At 41.4% G+C, this 21104-nt stretch overlaps 1 protein-coding gene across 9 annotated transcripts in view; it reads left to right on the top strand.

The window, feature by feature from the left end:
- Positions 1–21104, top strand: part of MAPKAP1 (MAPK associated protein 1) — a 156998-nt gene that overhangs the window by 107422 nt on the left and 28472 nt on the right. For 7 of the 9 annotated variants that reach the window (XR_006286122.1, XM_037879315.2, XM_043530237.1 and 4 more), the window contains one exon: positions 16975–17082. Coding sequence is in view for 6 of the 9 variants with exons in the window: in XM_037879315.2 (XP_037735243.1) it covers positions 16975–17082 (108 nt within the window). In the remaining 3 variants the exon portion in view is untranslated. Of the gene's footprint in view, positions 1–11073; positions 11228–16974; positions 17083–21104 lie in introns of those variants that run through there. The other 2 variants (XR_005222442.2, XR_005222444.2) reach the window with 2 other exon arrangements.

The following is a 21104-nucleotide window of genomic DNA, read 5'->3' as shown; positions in this document are numbered from 1 at the left end:
CACACATTCTTCACACTTCCCATATAGTTAGAACTCTCTGGAATTCTGTGCATTGGTTACATTTGACTAATTAAAAAAAATTAATAATTTTTCATGTTATTCTTCATAACTGAATATTTCTCCTTCAGCAGAGGTTGAAGGCTACAATAAAATGTTCTGCAGCCAAGAATTTTGCGAAGAACTGCCTTCTTTCATAGTAGTTGCCATCTCCTTTTCTTCTCAAAGTACTCCTGGGGGAATTCTGCAACAAAAAGTTAAATTAAAAATTCGGCTTACTATATATTCAAATTCTGCAAAATTCTGCACATTTTGTCAAAATAACACAGTAGAATCACACCAATTTTAATTATTTTGGTCATTTATTTCAAAATACCTGTTAGCAAGTGTGTCTGTAACAATACAAACAACAAAAAAGATTCAGAAACTGTTTTTTTGACAAATAGATTCCCTACTAGGCATATTAATACAGAACTCTGAATAATAATTCATTTAAGCTTCAATATAGAACCATATCTCCCCCCCCCCCCCCCCCCCCGCGAAGCAGTGCAAAGGCTTGGGGGAATCAGGGGTAATGGAGGAGCTGAAGGAGAGGGAAGTAATTGCTGGGAAGGAGTCTGGCTGTGAACTTGGAGGGTTCTTGGGTATGGATGGGAAAAGTATAGAATGGTGGGGGGTTTTGGGGGGGGGGGAGGGATTGTTAGGGAGCTTCCCCCATGCAGACCCTGGATGACCCCTAGCCTCTCCCATTCAGTCAGGCACATCTGCCCTGTGCCCACATGTCCCTAGACCCCTACTCAGACACCCCCCTGTTGCTATGTGTCGCTGTACCCCCTCCCCATCCCTATGTGTCTCTGTGCCCCCACTCAGCCGCTCCCTGTTTCCATGTGTCTCTGTGCCCCCACTCAGCCACCCTCTCTCCCTATGTAGCTCTGCACTCCTTCCCCCATCACCAAGTGGCCATGTACCTCCCTCCCCCTGTGGCCCTGCACCTCCATTCCCATTCAGTCCCTGCAGTGAAGAGGGCAGGCTCTTTCTCTTCCCTAGCTGGCTGTGCGTGGCTGCTGTGTTCTAGGATGTTCACAGCATGCTCTGGTGGGCAAAAGGCGGAACTGCAGCAACATACCAGCAGAAGCTTTTTTTTTCCGCACAAAAAAATAAACATATCCATGGCTCATTAATTATGAATGTGCAGTGGTGCAGAATTCCCCCAGGAGTATCAAAGGGACTGAAGCCATAGTTGGTGGCCATTTTGAAAGGTTATCTCTCACACTGGGACAGTATCTCCATCTGCTTACTGATTTGGGGGGATCACTATCTCCCCTGAGGGTAGCTGTGACTTTAGTCCTATTGAGACCAATGGAAAGTGGTGGGCATTTTGACTGAGGGCAATTCTTTATGGCAAGATAAACTTTCAGTTATGAAAAATTATGGCCAAAAATTACCATTAGTCCTAAATATCTTTTCCAAAGCTACCCATTGCATCAGGTGTACTCAGCGGGTAGGCCTGGAGAGGGAGGGGCAAACTAGGGTGTTCACATGCAGGGGAGCATAGGGGGGTTACAGGAGAGGGGGGAACTTTGTAGATTTTAAGGCCAGAAGGAACCATGAGATTTAGTCTGATTTCCTGTATATCACAGGCCATTAAATTACGCCCAGTTATCCTTGTATTGAGCCAAATAACATGTATGACTAAAGCATAAAGCCTTCTAGAAAGGCACCCATTCTGGATGTGAAGTCATCAAGAGATGGAGACTCCACCACTTCTCTTGGTACTTTGTTTTAATAGTTAATCACAATCACCATTAAACACTTGTGCCTTATTTGCATTTGGCTTCAGCTTCCAGCTGTTGGTTCTTGTTATGCCTATAGCACATAACCCGTGTATGCATGTGCGCACATGGGGTAACACAGGAAGGTGAAGAGGCGGTGGGATTACGGGGTGGTGGTGCAGGAGAATGCTGAGAAGTACAAGAGGAAGGGAGAATTTGGAGGACAGGAGAGATCACACAATTATGATTAAGGCATTTTAGTGCTAGTGGACCTGGATTAGATTAAACTGAGTTTTAAAGATGTATTAGATTTTTTTCGTATTTTCCCCTTATTGTGACACTAAAGGACAGAGTCAAGGTTTCTGCTGAAGAAGAAACGTTCAGTTATGAAGAATAATGGGGAAAGTGGCCATTAAACTTAAAAAAAAAATTAAAAAATAAACTGTACAAGATTTCAGTGAGTTGTAACTACATGGGAACTCTGTACAGTCTATGACAGGGAAGTATAAGAACATAAGAATGGCCATACTGGGTCAGACCAAAGGTCCATCCAGCCCAGTATTCTGTCTACCAACAGTGGCCAACGCCAGGTGCCCCAGAGGGAGAGAACCTAACAGGTAATGATCAAGTGATCTCTCTCCTGCCATCCATCTTCACCCTCTGACAAACAGAGGCTAGGGACACCATTCCTTACCCATCCCAGCTAATAGGATTAATGGACTTAACCTCCATGAATTTATCTAGTTCTCTTTTAAACCCTGTTGTAGTCCTAGCCTTCACAACTTCCTCAGGCAAGGAGTTCCACAGGTTGACTGCGCTGAGTGAAGAAGAACTTCCTTTTATTTGTTTTAAATCTGCTGCCAATTAATTTCATTTGGTGGCCCCTAGTTCTTAAATTATGGGAACAAGTAAATAACTTTTCCTTATTCACTTTTCCACACCACTCATGATTTTGTATACCTCTATCATATCCCCCCTTAGTCTCCTCTTTTCCAAACTGAAAAGTCCTAGCCTCTTTAATCTCTCCTCATATGGGACCTGTTCTAAACCCCCAGTCATTTTAGTTGCCCTTTTCTGAACCTTTTCTAATGCCAGTATCTCTTTTTTGAGATGAGGGGACCACATCTGTACGCAGTATTCAAGATGTGGGTGTACCATGGATTTATATAAGGGCAATAAGATATTCTCTGTCTTATTCTCTATCCAGTTTTTAATGATTCCTAACATCCTGTTTGCTTTTTTGACTGCCGCTGCACACTGCGTGAACGTCTTCAGAGAACTATCCACGATGACTCCAAGATCTTTTTCCTGATTAGCTGTAGCTAAATTAGCCCCCATCATATTGTATGTATAATTGGGGTTATTTTTTCCAATGTGCATTATTTTACATTTATCCACATTAAATTTCATTTGCCATTTTGTTGCCCAATCACTTAGTTTTGTGAGATCTTTTTGAAGTTCTTCACAGTCTGCTTTGGTCTTAACTATCTTGAGCAGTTTAGTATCATCTTCAAATTTTGCCACCTCACTGTTTACCCCTTTCCCCAGATCATTTATAATAAGTTAAATAGGATTGGTCCTAGGACTGACCCTTGGGGAACACCACTAGTTACCCCTCTCCATTCTGAAAATTTACCATTTATTCCTACCCTTTGTTTCCTGTCTTTTAACCAGTTCTCAGTCCATGAAAGGATCGTCCCTCTTATCCCAAGACAACTTAATTTATGTAAGAGCCTTTGGTGAGGGACCTTGTGAAAGGCTTTCTGGAAATCTAAGTACACTATGTCCACTGGATCCCCCTTATCCATGTGTTTGTTGACCCTTTCAAAGAACTCTAATAGATCAGTAAGACGTGATTTCCCTTTACAGAAACCATGTTGACTTTTGCCCAACAATTTATGTTCTTCTTTGTGTCTAACAATTTTATTCTTTACTATTGTTTCAACTAATTTGCCCAGTACTGACGTTAGACTTACCCGTCTGTAATTGCCAGGATCACCTCTAGAGCCCTTTTTAAATATTGGCGTTACATTAGCTATCTTCCAGTCATTGGGTACAGAAGCTGATTTAAAGGACAGGTTACAAACCATAGTTAATAGTTCTGCAATTTCACATTTGAGTTCTTTCAGAACTCTTTTGAGTGAATGCCATCTGGTCCCGGTGACTTGTTACTGTTAAGTTTCTCAATTAATTCCAAAACCTCCTCTAATGACACTTCAATCTGTGACAATACTTCAGATTTGTGATCTACAAAAGACGGCTCAGGTTTGGGAATCTCCCTAACATCCTCAGCTGTGAAGACTGAAGCAAAGAATTCATTTAGTTTCTCTGCAATGACTTTATCATCTTTAAGTGCTCCTTTTGTATCTCGATCGTCCAGGGGCCCCACTGGTTGCTTAGTAGGCTTCCTGCTTCTGATGTACTTAAAAAACATTTTATTACCTTTTGAGTTTTTGGCTAGCTGTTCTTCAAACTCCTTTTTGGCTTTTCTTATTACATTTTTACACTTAATTTGGCAGTTTTTTATGCTCCTTTCTATTTACCTCACTAAGATTTGACTTCCACTTTTTAAAGGATGCCTTTTTATCTCTCACTGCTTCTTTTACATGGTTGTTAAGCCATGATGGCTCTTCTTTAGTTCTTTTAGTTTGGGGTATACATTTAAGTACATGTAAAGGTGGTTTGAGTGCCCTAATTCTGTATTTCTGTGTCTTTACATATTTGGACTTTTGTTAAGGTTAGCCTTAACTGTAAATATCTTGGGTTCATATTGCTTTTGTTTTCGATGATTACAACATCCCTGTAAGGTATTTTACCCTAAATTACTGGTATGTACTCTCCATTTTAGAATAGTTTTTGTCTGGGAATAATGGACTTCAGTAATTCTCTTATTAGTTTTTGTTTGTCTAAAGGGGTGTTCACACTAGAGCAGACATGATTAAAAGAACATTAATAGGCATAGTTCTCTTGGTCAGTTGTTTTTCTGTATACCACTGGCCACTCCTCCACTGAGGAGGTGTAGCACAGAAGTTGCAGGGAAGAGAGGGACAAAAAGGTGGTTTTCTGCCTCCAGGGCAACTGAGCAGCCTAGAATCCCCAGGAATAATCAGAACTACTCTGCCCTCTGTCTTGGTCTCTCCCTTTCCCACAAACCCCTGATGCAGGGAGCTGTTTGTCAGTCCTGCGCAGCTCCCACGTGGGGGATTTCTCCCCTGGCTATATGTGGCTGTTTTATAGCTCCCTTGTGCTGCAAGAGGCCCCGTTCACACATGTTCCTAGCTCTGCAAAAGTCACCTTTGGTCCCTGCCAGAAGGTGCTTTTTTAAGATTAGCAAAATCCCTTCAGCCATTTTGGTGTTCTGAGAGTGTAAATATATCTTTAATTGCTGGAGACAGTACCATAGTGGCAAGCTCTTCCAAGTAATTCCCTCTGTCTACCTGCATCATCTCTGTTTTGCTAGGGTTGTAACTTCAACCAGCTCTTCCTCACCCTTATGCTGATCTCAGCCAGACACTGGGATGGCTAGGTGATGTTGCCGTGTGTTGTGAACAGCTAACAGTGAATAAAGATTTTGGGACAATTTGCTAGAAGAGAAGCAGATTTTATTAGCCCAGTACGTTGAATTTGGTGGGATTTTGTACACTAACCAGTTTTGCTGATCAGATTATCTGGGCTCATCTCTGAGATGAACATGAAACAGACACTATGAAATCTCCCATTTTCTGATTTTTCCATAGTGGTAAAAAAACTGTAATTGATATGGCATGTTCTAAATTCCGCTCTCAGCATTTGGATGGGGAGTTGTATTTACGGTACTGAAGGAAGGTCCTCTCAGTGTACCTGAGGCCTTTGCATGGAACAACCTGCTTGGTGTACATTCCTCATATAGCCTGAATAACTATTTATGTGGCTAGATTAGCCTGTATTGCAATCCTGTTACATTTCCTTGTCTGTAATCAGGAGAAGAATACCTTGTTTTGTTTTGTTTTGTTTTGTTTTTTATAATTCAGGTCAACAATCTGAAGATCTTTTGCTGATGTACCAAGATCACAACTAACCCCACAGTCTGAATTATGGGATACAAAGTGCCTAGATGAGAGCTACCCATTAGATGGGAAGAGTATGGGGTGGGTTTAGCATATGCTGGCTGAGGTGTTGACTCCCCTCCCAGTGGCAGTTAAAGAGGATTATCTTGACAATTTTTAACATTTCATTACAATATAATGTTCTTACCATGAGCTCGTTATATTCGGGATGAAAGCATCATGAGTTTGTACGTTTCCCAGTTATATTTAAGGTGCATGCTGTTTACGTAAAAAGAATTAAAGCCTGTGACAGTAAACAAGTACTTCTACTAATATCACTTGCTGTCTGCTGCAGTAGCACTGCTGCATGCTTTATGCCCCCCAGAAGAACAGCCCGTAAATGAACCATCTTTGTTTATTTTAAGGTGCTTTTGACTAAATTCTTAATTTCACTGGCTGTCACGGTAGTGTTAAGTAAAATGGGTTTGAACTGCTGTAGTTTTTGTGTACTGGACTAGATGTCAGAAACCTTTGCCATCACTGGAAATTCTGTCACTCTGGATTTACTGTCTGTTTCCCACAGCTGAATTCTTAAGCAGTGTGATTTAACACCTTGGCTCTCCATCAACCAGTTCTGGCATTTATTTGAATGCATTACACCACTGGTTTCCATAAACTATTTTACAATTGTTTCAAATAAATGACTGTTTATTTCCACAAAAGCCATCTGTATTTCTGTGGAGAGCGACAGATAACTATATGTAAAATTTGGTAATGTCACAGCAGTGCAAGTTAAGAAAAACAGATTGGCTTGAAAAATCTGATGTAAGTGCATAATATTAAAGGTTTGTTTTCATCCTTTAAATGTCTTTATTTAACAAATGATATCTGAATCTGCAACTATCAAAATCTTTATTCCGCTTAGGACGTGTTGAGGGGCTTTGTTTGAGATTTTTAACAAATAAACAGAGTTTAAGATGTTCTCATAGCAGCAGGATTTGGAATTGTATATAAACATTCTTCCTTTTAACCTATTTCCTCTCAAATTGTTTACATATTTTTCTTTTGTCCTGTTGCTGTTGCCAAGCACATTGTGAAACACTCACTCTTCTCTAATGTTCCAAGAAGTCTTCCCCAGTAGGCCTGCAATCTCTTATCTAGTCTTAAAGCCTAGGCTTTTCACACTGTGTTATTGCCTCTGCCTGTTCACTTTTCTTTTGTTTACATTCTGGGTTCAATACTCAAGCTGGTATGCCACAGTCACGTTCTTCACTTTAGTGGCAAAACCAAACCCTCACCTATATTTCTAGGGAGCCACACTTTTAATGTAGACTCTCCAGAAGATGAAGTAATGCCTTAGTTTGCATAGCTGCCTATCAGTATTGAATGAGTATCCAGACTAAGGCCAGTTCCGTGCTACAAAGTTCTGTCGACATAACTGTATCTGTCTGGGATCTGAAAAGACCCCACCCCTAGCTGACACAGCTATGCTGGCAAAACCAGAGTAGACGTTGCTGTGCTGTTAGAAAAGTTCCAGTGTTGTTTGAGGAGGTGGTGTTACTGTAACCTCAGGAAAAACTCCTTCTGTCAGCATATGCTGCGTCTACACTAGGGGGATCTGCTTTCAAAGCCGGACTGGTGCAGCTGGATCAGCGGAGCCTGGGTAGTGTGGACTAGCCCTAAACCACTTCAGTTCTTCCACATGCTGTACACGTGCCAGCAGAGCGAAGGCTAGAATCCAGTGGCCTTATACTTAGTGCAATTGATACATTTTGACAGATTATTTGAAAAGATAGAAATACATAAACTCTCTCCTTTTTTATGACCTTGTAATAGCTATCACATATTTCCAGCAAATGTTTTCTATAGCAATAATAAAAAAAAGTGGTAACAAGAATAATAAATATAGATGCAGTTTAAACTCAAAAGAAATCACACTTTCAAAACCTAGGGTTGGAGCAATAAAGTTATAAATCATCTTTACTTGGAAAAGGAGAAAATTAAAATGCGGAAATACCTCCGACATCGACACTGAATGTTTATCAACTGGTTTTCTGTGAAGGCTCTGCTCCACTGCCCCGCCTGCTCCACACAGATCCATCCCTTGTCTCTTCCACGAAGCTAGAGCAGAGCTGTGATGTGGAGGAAAATGCCTCTTGTTCGCAACTGACCATCCACTGTCTGTCATGCATCCGTTGCTTTGGCCAGCAGGAGATGATTGCAAACTTTAAATTTCTCGTTGTTTTCATGAGTAGTTGTAGCAGCACAAATACATATAGTACTTTAAAGAACACTGGAAATAATCCTCTTGCCTCAGGCACACTCTGTCTCCCTGGGGCAGTTATGACATGGATGCTAGGTGTGGAAAGGTTTGAGGGGGTTGCAGGGAAAGGCTTTGCAAAAGGAGGGGAAATGACTCACTCCGTGCAGAGCAAGTGGCTGATCCAAGTGTGGATGGCGACCATGAATGAAGGTGAAAAGCCTTGGGAATGGTGATGCTCTTACAAAGAGGTCCCTTACTGAAAAGTGGGGTTTTGCCCCACCAACAAAATACCCCACACTTCTACTTGGGTTTTCACTGTAATTAGAGAGGGTGTATTGGCCAAAACCCTCTTCTCTTTATCTCATCACTCCTGCTGTCGCAGAGCTCATGGGATGCTGTCGGGAACCATGTCTTCACCTCGCAGGAGAGTTATTGCAACAAGACAAGCAGCCAGCCATTCAGCTTTACTCTTTCCCCTACAGGATGGTGGGGTTCTTCCTTTTTCATTCCTATTTCCTACTGAGCTACAGTAGAGGATGAGTGGAGAGAGTATGTTTCCCCTTGGAATGCAGAATTTAACACTTGCCTGGGGTACTATGCTGCAGTCCAAGGGGATTAGCACAGAAGAACTGGTTTATAGTTAGTTTCAGAGTAACAGCCGTGTTAGTCTGTATTCGCAAAAAGAAAAGGAGTACTTGTGGCGCCTTAGAGACTAACCAATTTATTTGAGCATGAGCTTTCGTGAGCTACAGCTCACTTCATCGGATGCATCCGATGAAGTGAGCTGTAGCTCACAAAAGCTCATGCTCAAATAAATTGGTTAGTCTCTAAGGTGCCACAAGTACTCCTTTTCTTTTTATAGTTAGTATGTATGGTCCACTGGCTCAGATACAGGACTAGGAATCAGGAGTCTTGGGGTTCTAGACCCAGTTGCCACTGACCTCAGCAGGCTTAATAAACACAACGGTAAAAACACAAAGTACTGTAGCATTGTCAACACTAAAGCTCCCACTAAGCTGAATTGGGAATATTTTTGTAGAATTCCCTAGTGGAGACAGCATTATAGGGGGCACTATGAGAAAGGGAAGCAGTTGTGTGTGGAAGCAGAGAGGGAAGCACACAGGGTGAGCTAGGGCTTGTATAGGGAGGTAGGGGGCAAGTCAAGGTGTGCAGGGCCTTGGAAATAAGGATGAGGGCTTTGGGATGTCACAGGGATCACAAGGCACTGCGGGACCTTGAGGAAACATGGTTCCAGTACTAGGTGAGGAGAATGATTGTAGCTGAAGCAAGCTGGCTAACCTGGGGCTGCAGAGTGCAGATCGGGAAGATCAGGGACAAGGGGGTTGCATTAGTCAAGGCAAGAACTGACAAGGACATAGACCAGGGGTGGGCAAACTGGCTCGTGAGCCACATGCGGCTCTTTTACTGTTAAAGTGCAACTCACAGAGCCCCCACGCCCATTCTCCCCTACCAGACTGGGGGTGAGGTCAGGACCTCTGCCTTGCAGCGGGGTGGTGGGATAGGGGCTCCCGCCCAGTGGGGAGGAGGTTCTCAGGGCTTCAGCAGGAGTGGGGCTGAAGCCCCAAACCCCAGCAGGCGCCTACTGAGGGCTGAAGCCCTGAGCGCTGGCTCTCGAACTTCTGAAGATTGTTGTATATGGCTCAGAGGTCAGTAAGTTTGGCCACTCCGGCATAGACCAAGGCTTTGGTGATAGGAATAAATAAGGGGAATGTTGTAGAGAGAGAAGTTCATTTAGTTCTTCAGTGACATTTTAATCTAGTCTGACTCTTTATTTCTACCTGTCTTTAAATAGTTGAATTGCTATTTGGCGGCAGAATTGCAGCTCTCAGCATTCCATACAGATTGAAACACTGAGCTAAGTCTTCCCACAAGCTCCATTTTTATCCTTATTGTAACATTTATTTGTTTGCACACAGAGCTGGGGTTGGTTTGGTTTTTGTTTAAACGCTTTAAAAAAATAAATGTTTGAGTTTGTTTATTGTGCACATTCAACCCCTGACCAGTGTATTTTTCATTGCTGTTGAAAGTTAATGGGGGCAAAATTGCATTCCAAAACATTTGAACCTGAAGTAGCCATGGCTGAACTTAGTTGATCTCTGGTGATCGGTTCAATTTAGTTACGATTTTTAGCCATTAGGCTGGGCCTGAATGATGGTGATTTGGTTGAGGCCAAATGTCTGCAGAAAATTGGCTCTTTGATAAGAGCCCTGTTATCAGAGGGGGATACTTTCTCATTTACATTTAGATGAGTATTGATTATTTATTTACTCAGAGAAGTGAGATTCGTTCCCAATCTTATCTCTCTCGTCTCTGCTTGTCAGCAGAAAGAGAGATAAAGCTCCTGACATCAGACCAAGATAACAGTACTTTGTAGGAAAGATAAAAGTTGGAATGGGCCTTTTTCTAGTCTTGACTGAAAGGATAAGTTTTAAAAATTAGAACTGATGGGTCAGGCTTTCGAAACCCTTTCTGAAGGCTTTGCAGTTTCACTAGGCAGCAGGCATGGTTTGTTGTAATAGGCATCGCCTTTCTCCTTTTGTGAGGGAATTGTTTAATTCGATTTTACTCTGCGGTTCTCATCACCAAGGGTAAATTTTATATTGTGCCATAGGAAGCTAAAGAATGACTTTGTTATATGTAATTTTTTTTAAAATTCCTAATGATCCTCCTGCTATTTGAAGAGGCAGCTGCCGCAATGTTTAACACAATAACATAGTACAGTACAAATCTTTCTAGCAGCCACACCGAGGGGCAAATAAGCATTTTAACTGGTGGGATTGTACATTATATAATTATATACATTTAAATGTTGCATGCAAGTTTGATGTCTGCAGTCAAGATGTTTAGAGTATTGTTTTGTAAATAAATAGTTCTGCCTTTGTGATGAAGTTAGTACAGTTGTTCGACAGTAATTGATCAGTGCGTGTGTTAAAATCATTGCTAAAAGTGAAGAGTTGCTCTGTCTGTGCTAGCTTTTGCAATTCTTTGTGTTTAGGCACTTGCTCATATTTGCAGGATATTTTGCCCAGCAGTGTGGTCCAAAAATTAAGAAGATCAGTGTGCCCAAGGCAACTTGTCTGCAATGTCTGCTGGAATAGGGGTTCAACCTTAGCACCTCCTCCAAGAGCTAAAGAGAGCTTAGCCTATGGGTATGTATTGTACCCTTGAATTAATCTCTTCTAGTCTTTGAATGAAAAATTATTTGCTTTCAGGTACAACTGCTTCATCTCTTCCCATTTTGGCTTAGTTCAGATCACACTCCTGGTTCATACCCACCTCACTCCTTTCTCATTGGATGTATTAGTATGCCAGGTTTGGTTGCTCCACAGCCGCCCTGCTTGCCCTTTTTCTGTGCAATTCCCTTGGGGTATTTTGGTGAAATACGTGAACAGGGATGGGGCTTGGAGGGGCTCAGAGTTGTCTTCTGCCCACAGCAGTTTTTCTCCTAGCACCTGAACTCCTAGTTTGATGGTGGGATGTCACGGAAATGACCGGCTCTCCATCTTTGCCCATGTTAATGGTAGTGTGAGAAAATGTACTGAACCACTGTATCAACCTGCTGCAGGTAGACCTGAGCTGTATGCTAAAGCAATAGTCCTTCTAGTTAAAGGTAAGAGTTAAATAGTTAAATGGAGGTACAATGCCACTTACCTTTCATATGCCATGTTCTGAAGGTTTTCTTTTAAACTTGTGTGGAAATGTTTGCCTCAGAATTACAAACATCTATAAAAATCCAACTTCGGTATTATAACTTGGAAATTCTCTTGAAATGCCCAGAGCAATATTTTGTTATTAGACCATTAAGTTACATGATATTTCCACTATAAATTCATCTTTTGAACATCTGAAATGAGGTTTCTATTTACTCAATACAATCGCTCCATAGACTCACCCTTACATTTTTTGTTGTTGTTGTAACGTAGAGGTCATGTAGCTTTCTACAGATTTTTGACATTTTAAACCTATTTCTAAAGGGTATGTACTGCCTAAAGACCCATTTACACTCTGAATTATATAATATTCACTTCTCTGAAGAATCTGTTCCAATAGAAATTGCCTCAGCAGCAATCCTGTAGTGTTGCGGTTTTTCATTTATTTAATCTTAAATTTAGAATCTCGTTTATAGTCAGACTGTATATTTATTAAGAATATTTTGGTATTTTACAGAATTGCAAAAATTCACAATTTGCTCCAAAATTGCCTCGCTACTGGCAAGATTACACCAAACGGTCTCCAGCTGCAATTGCTGGCAGCCTTCTGCTCCGTGCAGCTTGGCAGAGAGTGTGTTGAGCCTAGGGAAGACGACTTCTTCAGCCTGGATCCAGAGCCTGGGGAATCTGTGATCCATAGGGAGAGGATAAGCTGCTGTTGAGCACATGATTTTTAATTCTCTCCCTCCATGATTCTTTATATCTGGTTCAGCAATAATTCTAAGGGGATGGAGTCAACATAGAAATCATACTGTTGTCTGCTTTTACCTGCTGTTGTCACTAGTCACACCTAAAATGGCAGTAACTGAGATGAAGAAAAAATACATTCTTGTCTGTGGTCTACACGCCACATCTAGACAATGTCACTAGTTCCCCTGTTCTTTGTGTGCATCTTTCACACAGCCTCAGGCAAAAGAAAGGTCCTCTAAGGAATTACCAAGTGATAGTGAAACCACAGCTTTGGGTAGGGGATGGGTGGGAGTGCGGTGTGTAAAACTACATTTAACTTATTTCTCAAAATTGACTTTTATTATTACTAACGTATCAGCGTGCCAGGCACCTCACCAGCAAACAAGAGCTTCTAATCTTAAACAGAAGGCAAGGGGTGTGAAGTGAGGTGTATACTGGTGTGGATCGCTCTGGGGGTAGATGAATTCAGTGTCTGAGGGCACCCTGGAGCTGTGCCCATGGAAAGCTCTGTGGTGGTGGGTGGGGGGCCCGGGTGGGACCCAATGGAGGTAGAAAAAAAGGGAGAATGAGACTCAACTCTCCTCTCTGCCCTCTGCATCTGCTGGAAATCAAATAAACAAAGTCCCATTAGCACACATGTAGCTTCAATTTAAAATTAAAATTAGGCCTTTGCCTATTTAGTTGCTGTTTGAGATCTTATTTAAAAAGGATCACAGATACTGATACTGAGAGTTGAGGAATGCATTCCTTTTCCCAAAACATTTCCATTTGTGCATGGCCCTTGTACTAGTTCGCAGCACGTGGGAAAACTTAGTAAACCATACCAGGTTTGAAGTACTCATGGATCTGGGATTCATGTGATACTCTTTCAGTTCTCATTGTACAGATTAAGGTCTGTTAAGATAATTACAATAACCTTAATGCTGGTCTGATCTCTGCAGCACAGATCTCTCATGTTGTTTGCAAATAGAGAAGGATTTGAAAAATACATATCTCTTATGCTGCAAGATTTTCTGTTTTGGAATCAGACAGTTGGCATTAAGAACTAAGATTTGGATTTAAGCAGCCAGTTCATGGAAATTCAAATCAGAGGCTACAAATCTCTCTGCCTACTTTGTTCATTCTGTGTGTACTGCAGCAGCCAAATGTTGTTTGGGGACCATTGGAGATGATTGTCTACTGTCCCCTTACAGCAAGATGGACTAAGCAGGCAGTTTTTGCCCTCTGTCTGAATCTGCTTTACCTTGTCAGTTTAAACACCTACAACAACATTTAAATCCAGATTGATTTATTTTGATTTTGGTATTTATTTGAAGTTTATCCTCAGTAAGTTCCGCTTGTCCTTCTGTCTGACAAACCAGGCCTTATTTTTTTTCAGTTTTTGAGACAGATTTGCAATGGTTCAAGTCTTGTAGAAGAAGGAAGATGGTGCCATACATACTTTGCTCCTTTTCCTATTTGTGCTTAGATAAAATATCTCTGCTTTTTCTTGGAGTGCAATTTGTTTTATAAATGCTTGGAACCAGCTACATGGGCAATTGCTAATTGTGCTGCGCACAGAGGGAATAGTTGTGCTTTCCTCTTGTGGCCTGCAAATAGCCTGGCCCTGCATCTGTTCTGAAAGTCACCAGGAATAAGGAGACTCCATTTTACAGAAAAATAATGCACTGTTTCAAGAGCAAAATACACTCAGAACATGCGGTGTGCTCTTCACATGGCTTCTGGGGAACAAAATGAGGAGCCATAATTGAAACTATGCTGTAGTAAATTTAAATGAATTGGCTAACAAATTCCCTCTCTGAGGCATGCCATCTGAGGCTAAAAGACTTGATTTTTTTATGTTTTAAATATTTCTGAATGCTTTACTGACTTTGAATTATGATGGTATATGATGAATATATTTCATGATTTCAGTGTTAATAGTTTTGCTTTATTAAGATTCTGTTTAGAGACCCTTCATATCACTAAAAAGACGTAGTTACGTAGTCAGCCTGGTAGACCAGCTGCTATTTTTAGTGACTCGAGAAAACAATTTTTTATTGTGGACACTTGTGCCTTGATGGGACGTGTGCGTTGAGGGATATTGTGCTGTAAGGGTATTTCTATACTGCAGTTAGACACTCAGACTTGCAGGGCTTGGGCTAAAGGGCTGTTTAATTGCAGTGTAGATGTCCAGGTTCATTCTGGAGCCTGGGCTCTAGGATCCTGCGAGGTAGGAGGATCCCAGAGCTTAAGCTATAGCCCAAGCCACAATTAAACAGCCGCTTAGCCAGAACCCTGTGAGCCTGAATCAGCTGGCATGGGCCAGTATATAGACCCTAAGTGCCTCAGGTATAGAGGCAGCTTTTCCTTGTTTAGATAGCTTTGGAGTGTAAAAGCAGCTACTTTGAAATTTTTGCATGATCAAAGAGAGTTAATGAAAATAATGATTTAATCTAATAGTTACTGTTTGCCTTAGAAATTAAAGATGTTCTTTAAATTATTAGTGGCATTTTTGGCCAGATTTTGGGGGCCAGAAGGAAGGACTTTAACAATAAGCACAAATGGGCTAATTAGCTTTTTAAAATACCAACAGTTGTCTTAACATGTTTTATTTCAGTGGAATCGTTTGAGAGATTTTTCCACTGGACTTTCACTACTCAGCTTTGTTACACAGCTGTAACGCTAACCTAAAGTACTAGTGTTGTAGCAGTCATTTGTATTGTAGTGACCTGATATCTGTCAAGGGGGACTCAACCACTGTGGCTGGTGCTGTTCTTCATGTCGTGTATTAAGGGAATCAGGGTTTGAGTACATTCCTTATTAATTGAAAGGGTTTCTTGGATAAAATTATTTTCCTTGACCCACAGCAACTGTGCACCACACTATGTAATTATTGGCTCATCTTTTGAGAGAGAAAACAGAGGTCCTAGCCCAGTGGGACAGTCAATGTAAACAAACTGTCTCGCAGCCCACCAGCGGATTACCCTGATGGGCCACAGGTTGCCCACCACTGTCCTAGCCATTACTGTTCATTAACACCCCAATGGTACTTTTTGCAAGAGTTAGGGGTATTAGCTGTGATGATTCAATCAATCTACTTAGGAAGAGACATTCTGCTGCTTACATTTCCTCTGCAGTTTCATTTACAGAAGTTACGTGTCTCATACTCTCCTAATTCGCTGCCTAGTGTTTCTGTGCGCTGTTCAAACAGCCCCCTTGTAACACCCCAGAAATGGCTTCATTTCACTAATGGGAGAAGTGTTCCCTGTATGTAGTTTTATTTCAGTGTAAGGTGTACAATAGTAAATAGTATTCAGATCTCTGGTAGGACGATGGATTCGTATATATCCTGGTGACCCTTGCTGCTTCTTACAGCCATTGAGGTATTAACTGATATCAGACTCCATCAATCATTGGGACCTGTTACCTGAAACTGTAGAAACAATGATAACTGGAAAGGCTCATTCCTGTGTACAAAGTCTGTCATGTTATCTTGAGCTAATGTGGAAAATAGCACTGGTCACCACCGCTAATGTCTAAAATGGCAGTGCCAGTCTTCTGAGCATTAGAAGTCTAGGCTGTCACAAGACCCAAAATGAGCAGGAAAAAGAAATATCCCAGCACTGTAGAGCTGAGTTTCACAATGAAATGAAATCCATAATATAAATTCTCTTGCAAACCGACCCCCACCCTTGCCTGCTTCCCAACTGTCTCAAAGTACAGCATACACTCTGAGTGCCTCTATTGTCCTGGTCATGGTCGCCTTTGCTTTAATGGCTCATCAATACAATCACAACCTTTCCTGCCATTTTAAATCCACTCGTGTGTGTGTGTGTGTGCGCACGCGTGCGCATCCATTTGAGCCTGCAATAAGGAATGCATCGTTTTTTATCCCGGGCTGGGAGTGGGAAGCACTCAGATAAGCAAAGTAGCACTGTGTATCTTTAAATGGGAATTGTTTAGCTATACTGCAGTGCATCTGCCTTCTCTTCAGAATGTTCTTCAGCTTCCAGACAGCATGTGAGAATAGCTCCATTTCTGAGGCAAAGTGCAGGCCAGCTAACTTTCACAACAGGCCAGCTCCCACCAGATACAGAATGGCTGGGAATACTGAGTCAAAGAAAGCTGCATGTTACTTTTTCTAAGGACAGTTTGAGGTCCAAATAAACAACTTTACTGCCAGTGAGAGAACCTGGGTGGGGATACAGGTGGATACATAGAACTAGTTGGGTGTAGGTCAGAAATGTTTGTTGATATTTTTTTGTTGTCGGTGAAGTAGGCAGGAAGTGTCAGGCTGTGGGCAGTGACTGGAACAGTCTGTGTTTCCATGCACTTTCCAAGCATACCATCCTCCACTACTTTATGACTATTTTGTTTCCCTAGTGGACAGGAACTTTAGACATAAACAACCATTGACTTTACCTCTTGAGTTTAAGTATTGTTAACTGACCCTGATGAGCTGTCTTTTAATTAGAATCCAGAGAGTTTTACAAGGTTTTTTTTTTATGTTTCAGGTCCTCAGTATCGTCTGGAGAAGCAGAGTGAACCCAATGTCCCAGTAGACTTAGACTGTACCTTGGAGAGCCAGAGCACTTTGGAATTCTGCCTTGTCCGAGAGAACAGTATGTTTGCCCTTTTCACTTTTGCTCTTGTAAATTGCTTACGCTCACATAAATTATGTATTCTGGAACACAGGCTGTACCGGCTGGGCGAGTAAGTTTTGAAGAGGCTCTGTTTCCTAAGGCACTTTTCAACTGTGCCAAAAGAATAATCCAAAGTGAAGTGATTGATTTCATACCTTTTGGCAAATGGTCTGCATCCTGTTTATCACTTCTTGATTAATCTTTTTCTGTTAAAACTCTGTTCTGTAAAGTTATGACCAACTGTGAAAAACACTTGAAATATAAAACTTTTTCTGTTGCAAGCACTATTTAGTAGATAAAATTATTGGTCTGCGATACGTTTTACCATGTCAATATTGCTGCCCAAGAAGCAGCAGCTTTTAAACCTCTAAAAGAAATGAATCATGTAGATGTAACTACAGCAGAGGTTTAGAGGGGGTGTTTGTCTAAGTGTGGGGAAAAATTATTTTCTCTCCAGATATGCAAAAACATTACTTTTTCGGTTTGGTTTGTTTTATTTTGTTTTTATAAGTTTCACAAAATTTGTTGGAGACAAATATAAAGTTTTCCCCCTTTTGGTTCATCCCTCTGTCTTTCCAGCTTTCCCAGTGGCCAGGCTCTCCGTTTAGTTTTCTTCTCACTTCTATGCAACACTCATTTTTTTTTCTTCATTAGTCAGAAAACTGGTGGCATTTATGATCACAGTTAAACTCATGCTAAGAGGTTTTCTGTTGCCAAGAGTGGCGAAAGGAGCCCTTGCTGTAGAGCATGGAATTTCTGGTTTCCTTTCCTTTACAAAGATTAAATCCTTTCATTTATGCTTAAAGGCTATAGCATTTCTTCTTCTTTCATTTCTTCCTGAATTTCCCCAAGAAGGATATGACATAGAAAACTGATGGAGCATCAGTGAGGTAACTCCTACCTCATGTGCCAGGTATGTGGTGCTGTCCCCCATTTAATGAATGGCAAAACTGAAACTTTGAGCTGAAGTGATTTGACTAATAGCAACCCAGTGTCAGAGTTGAGATTAGACCTCATGTTCCTGGTTCCCATGTTCAGAATGGATAGACTTCACTCCTGAGACCACCTTCATGCTTCACCTTTATTTCTGTGTCCTATTGTTCTAGGGTACTTCAGGGAGAAACCCTACAAAAGTTGGAAGAGCTTCTTTAAGGGCTTATCTTCAGTACAGAGGTAAGTCGACCTAAGTTACGCTACTCCAGCTACGTGAATAACATAGCTGGAGTCGACCTAACTTAGGTCGACTTATCCCAGTGTCTTCACTGCACTGCATCGACAGGAGACGCTCTCCAGTCGACTTCCCTAACTCTTCTCGGGGAGCTGGAGTACTGGGGTCAACTGGAGAGCACTCTGCCATCAATTTAGTGGGTCTTCACTAGACCCGCTAAATTGATCCCTGCTGCATCGATCTCAGCAGCATAGGTCTCCCCGTAGAGAAGACCAGCCCTGAATGTGCAAACACAATAGTTTTAATCTTGTTAAGTAAATCAGACTGTTCCATAATCCTGTCCTGGGGTGTATATATATGAATTGTTTAATATTTTTTGAGTATATCTCTTAACTGTTCCTTTTGTATGAAAAGTAAATTTCATAAAGCAAACAGTATAATATTAAATTGTTCTTACATGCACCAGTTCTCTTCCTGAACCAAAGCCAGCATTGATCATATTTTTGGCGATCTTGCCTATTTCATTTAAAATATAATCAAACTCTTGAACCTGGGCTGTCTGATTCAAAGCTGAATACACACATTGCACTTCCAGGCCTATCTGCACAGTACCAGACAAGGATGCATAGTGTGACCCGTAGCCAAGAGAACTGTGGTGTGATCCTCTGAGTTCTCCCAAGCTAAGCAGGGTCATACCAGGTCAGTACTTGGATGGGAAGCCTCTAAGAAACATCTAGGTGTTGATGATCAGTAGGTGGCCCTGTTCTTCCCTCTAGTCAGCACTGAACCAGTACTTCCGCATGGTGCAGTGGTAACTCTCCCATTAGGGCAGCTGAGACGCTGCCCCAAAGAGAAAGTAAACTCACCTGGATTCCAATTCTCTGAGCCACTATCAGCTGTCTAGTGGAACCCTGTCGCTTTTCCCTGAAAGCTTTTTGTGGGGGCTGATGCTCCAGTGCACCTCCCCACACCTCAAAGCCCATTCCTATAAGGAGCCCCAAGACTGCAGCGAACTTAACAGAACAACTGAGCAGCCACGCCGTCGTTAATTAATGAGCTCATGGAGCCTGCGCTGAAACCACATACGGTGCCCCACCTAAAACTGTGACCTAGAACCACTACTTGGATGGCAGCGTTTGACCTTGGGGTGCTGCAGATGTTACCTTTTGGATGAGATGTTAAATAGAGTTTGTGATTACTTGTGGTTGTTGATTAAATTATTATTTTATTATTGGTTTTTGTTAGTTCCAACTCTGATGTGTCGGGTGTAGGTCTCGGACAATGCAAAACAGAAAGTGATAGAAAGAAAAGGAGGACTTGTGGCACCTTAGAGACTAACAAATTTATTTGAGCGTAAGCTTTCGTGAGCTACAGCTCATTTCATCGGCTGCATCCACTGAATGCAGTCGATGAAGTGAGCTGTAACTCACGAAAGCTTAAGCTCAAATAAATTTGCTAGTCTCTAAGGTGCCACAAGTCCTCCTTTTCTTTTTGTGGATACAGACTAACACGGCTGCTACTCTGAAACCAGAAATTGATAGGTGTAAATCAAAACTTGACATCAAATAGAATTAGCCATATTGTATGTTAGGTCTTATTTAAAATTATTTCTCTTTAACTTAGTTACGTATTCGGACAGAGAAGAATCTCGATTAGAAGAGCTGTTTATTAAATGTGCTCATTTATTTTTTCACATGGCACCAAACAGATGCTAGTAAAATAGATGCCAGTTTCCTTTGGACGAATGTATACTTCATATTTCATGGGATTAAGTGGAAACAGAAAACTTTTCATTAATAGAAATACACGTACAGAAAACTACTAAACATCTAACATTTACTAGAGATGCTCAAACTAATAAAACATCTCCCAAATTTGGAACTTTTTAACTTATATTCAGATTTATACTTAAACTGAATGCCTGCATTTTGCTATGTGAAATGTTTTTATGAAAAACAGCAAACACTTCATGGCTCATTTAGTTTATTCTCTCCATCCTGCTTCTGGAAAGTTCCTCTTTCTCATTTTACCATTTGGTAGTAATTAGTATTCAAGGGAAATTGGTCTTAATATATTAAAATTGGTTAAGTGCCTTTAGACCCGTACCAAAGCCAATGTATTATTGGAAAATGTAATTGGGGACTGTGTGTATGTAGTTAATTGAATTACAATTAAGAACTTTCATTAAGCAATATACTAGTACATTAAAGTGATAAGGGGACATTTTTGCAATGGAGTTAATCATGTATTTTTGTTTTATTGAGGAAATACAGATTTGCTTGCTCTTGAATATGTCGTCAATTTAATATTTTAAGTAGCCATACTACAGCTGATACTTCTGTAGTATCTCTGAGATTAGCGTCTGTCATTTTCACATGCCATCTAATGCCTCGTGTTTTGAGTCAGACTCCATGCTTTGTTCCTGGAGGCCATGTAGACACATCAGTAGAAATGTCTAGACCTGTGCCTCCATTTTGATGTTTCTTTTACTGTTTGATCTTTTTCACCATTTGGAAATCAGTTCTTCTGATGATATACCTCATTCTGTTATCCATCGCCTGAACTAAGGGCACTAGTGAGGGTGATCTTCCCAAACTAATCTCAGCTTTGCACGTGAACAGAGACCTTACTCCGGTCTGTGGTGGAGGGGTTGTCCCTGCATTCGCCCTGGTGGAGTGGCACAGCACTGGGCAGCTCTGCCTCACTTTCCCCGGTAGAGTCTTCAGCACTCTGTGGTTATGGAGGTGGCTTAGCCCTCCGGCCTAGTCACTGAGAGAGTTCAACCCCCTGCTGGGGTGATGGAGTCCGCATGTGAACATCCAAATTGGCCGTG

The sequence above is a fragment of the Chelonia mydas genome, chromosome 16, assembly GCF_015237465.2.
Source record: "Chelonia mydas isolate rCheMyd1 chromosome 16, rCheMyd1.pri.v2, whole genome shotgun sequence".
Lineage (NCBI taxonomy): Eukaryota > Metazoa > Chordata > Testudines > Cheloniidae > Chelonia > Chelonia mydas.
The sequence above is the reverse complement of the archived record's forward strand: the minus strand, read 5'-3'. Positions and strand labels throughout refer to the sequence as shown.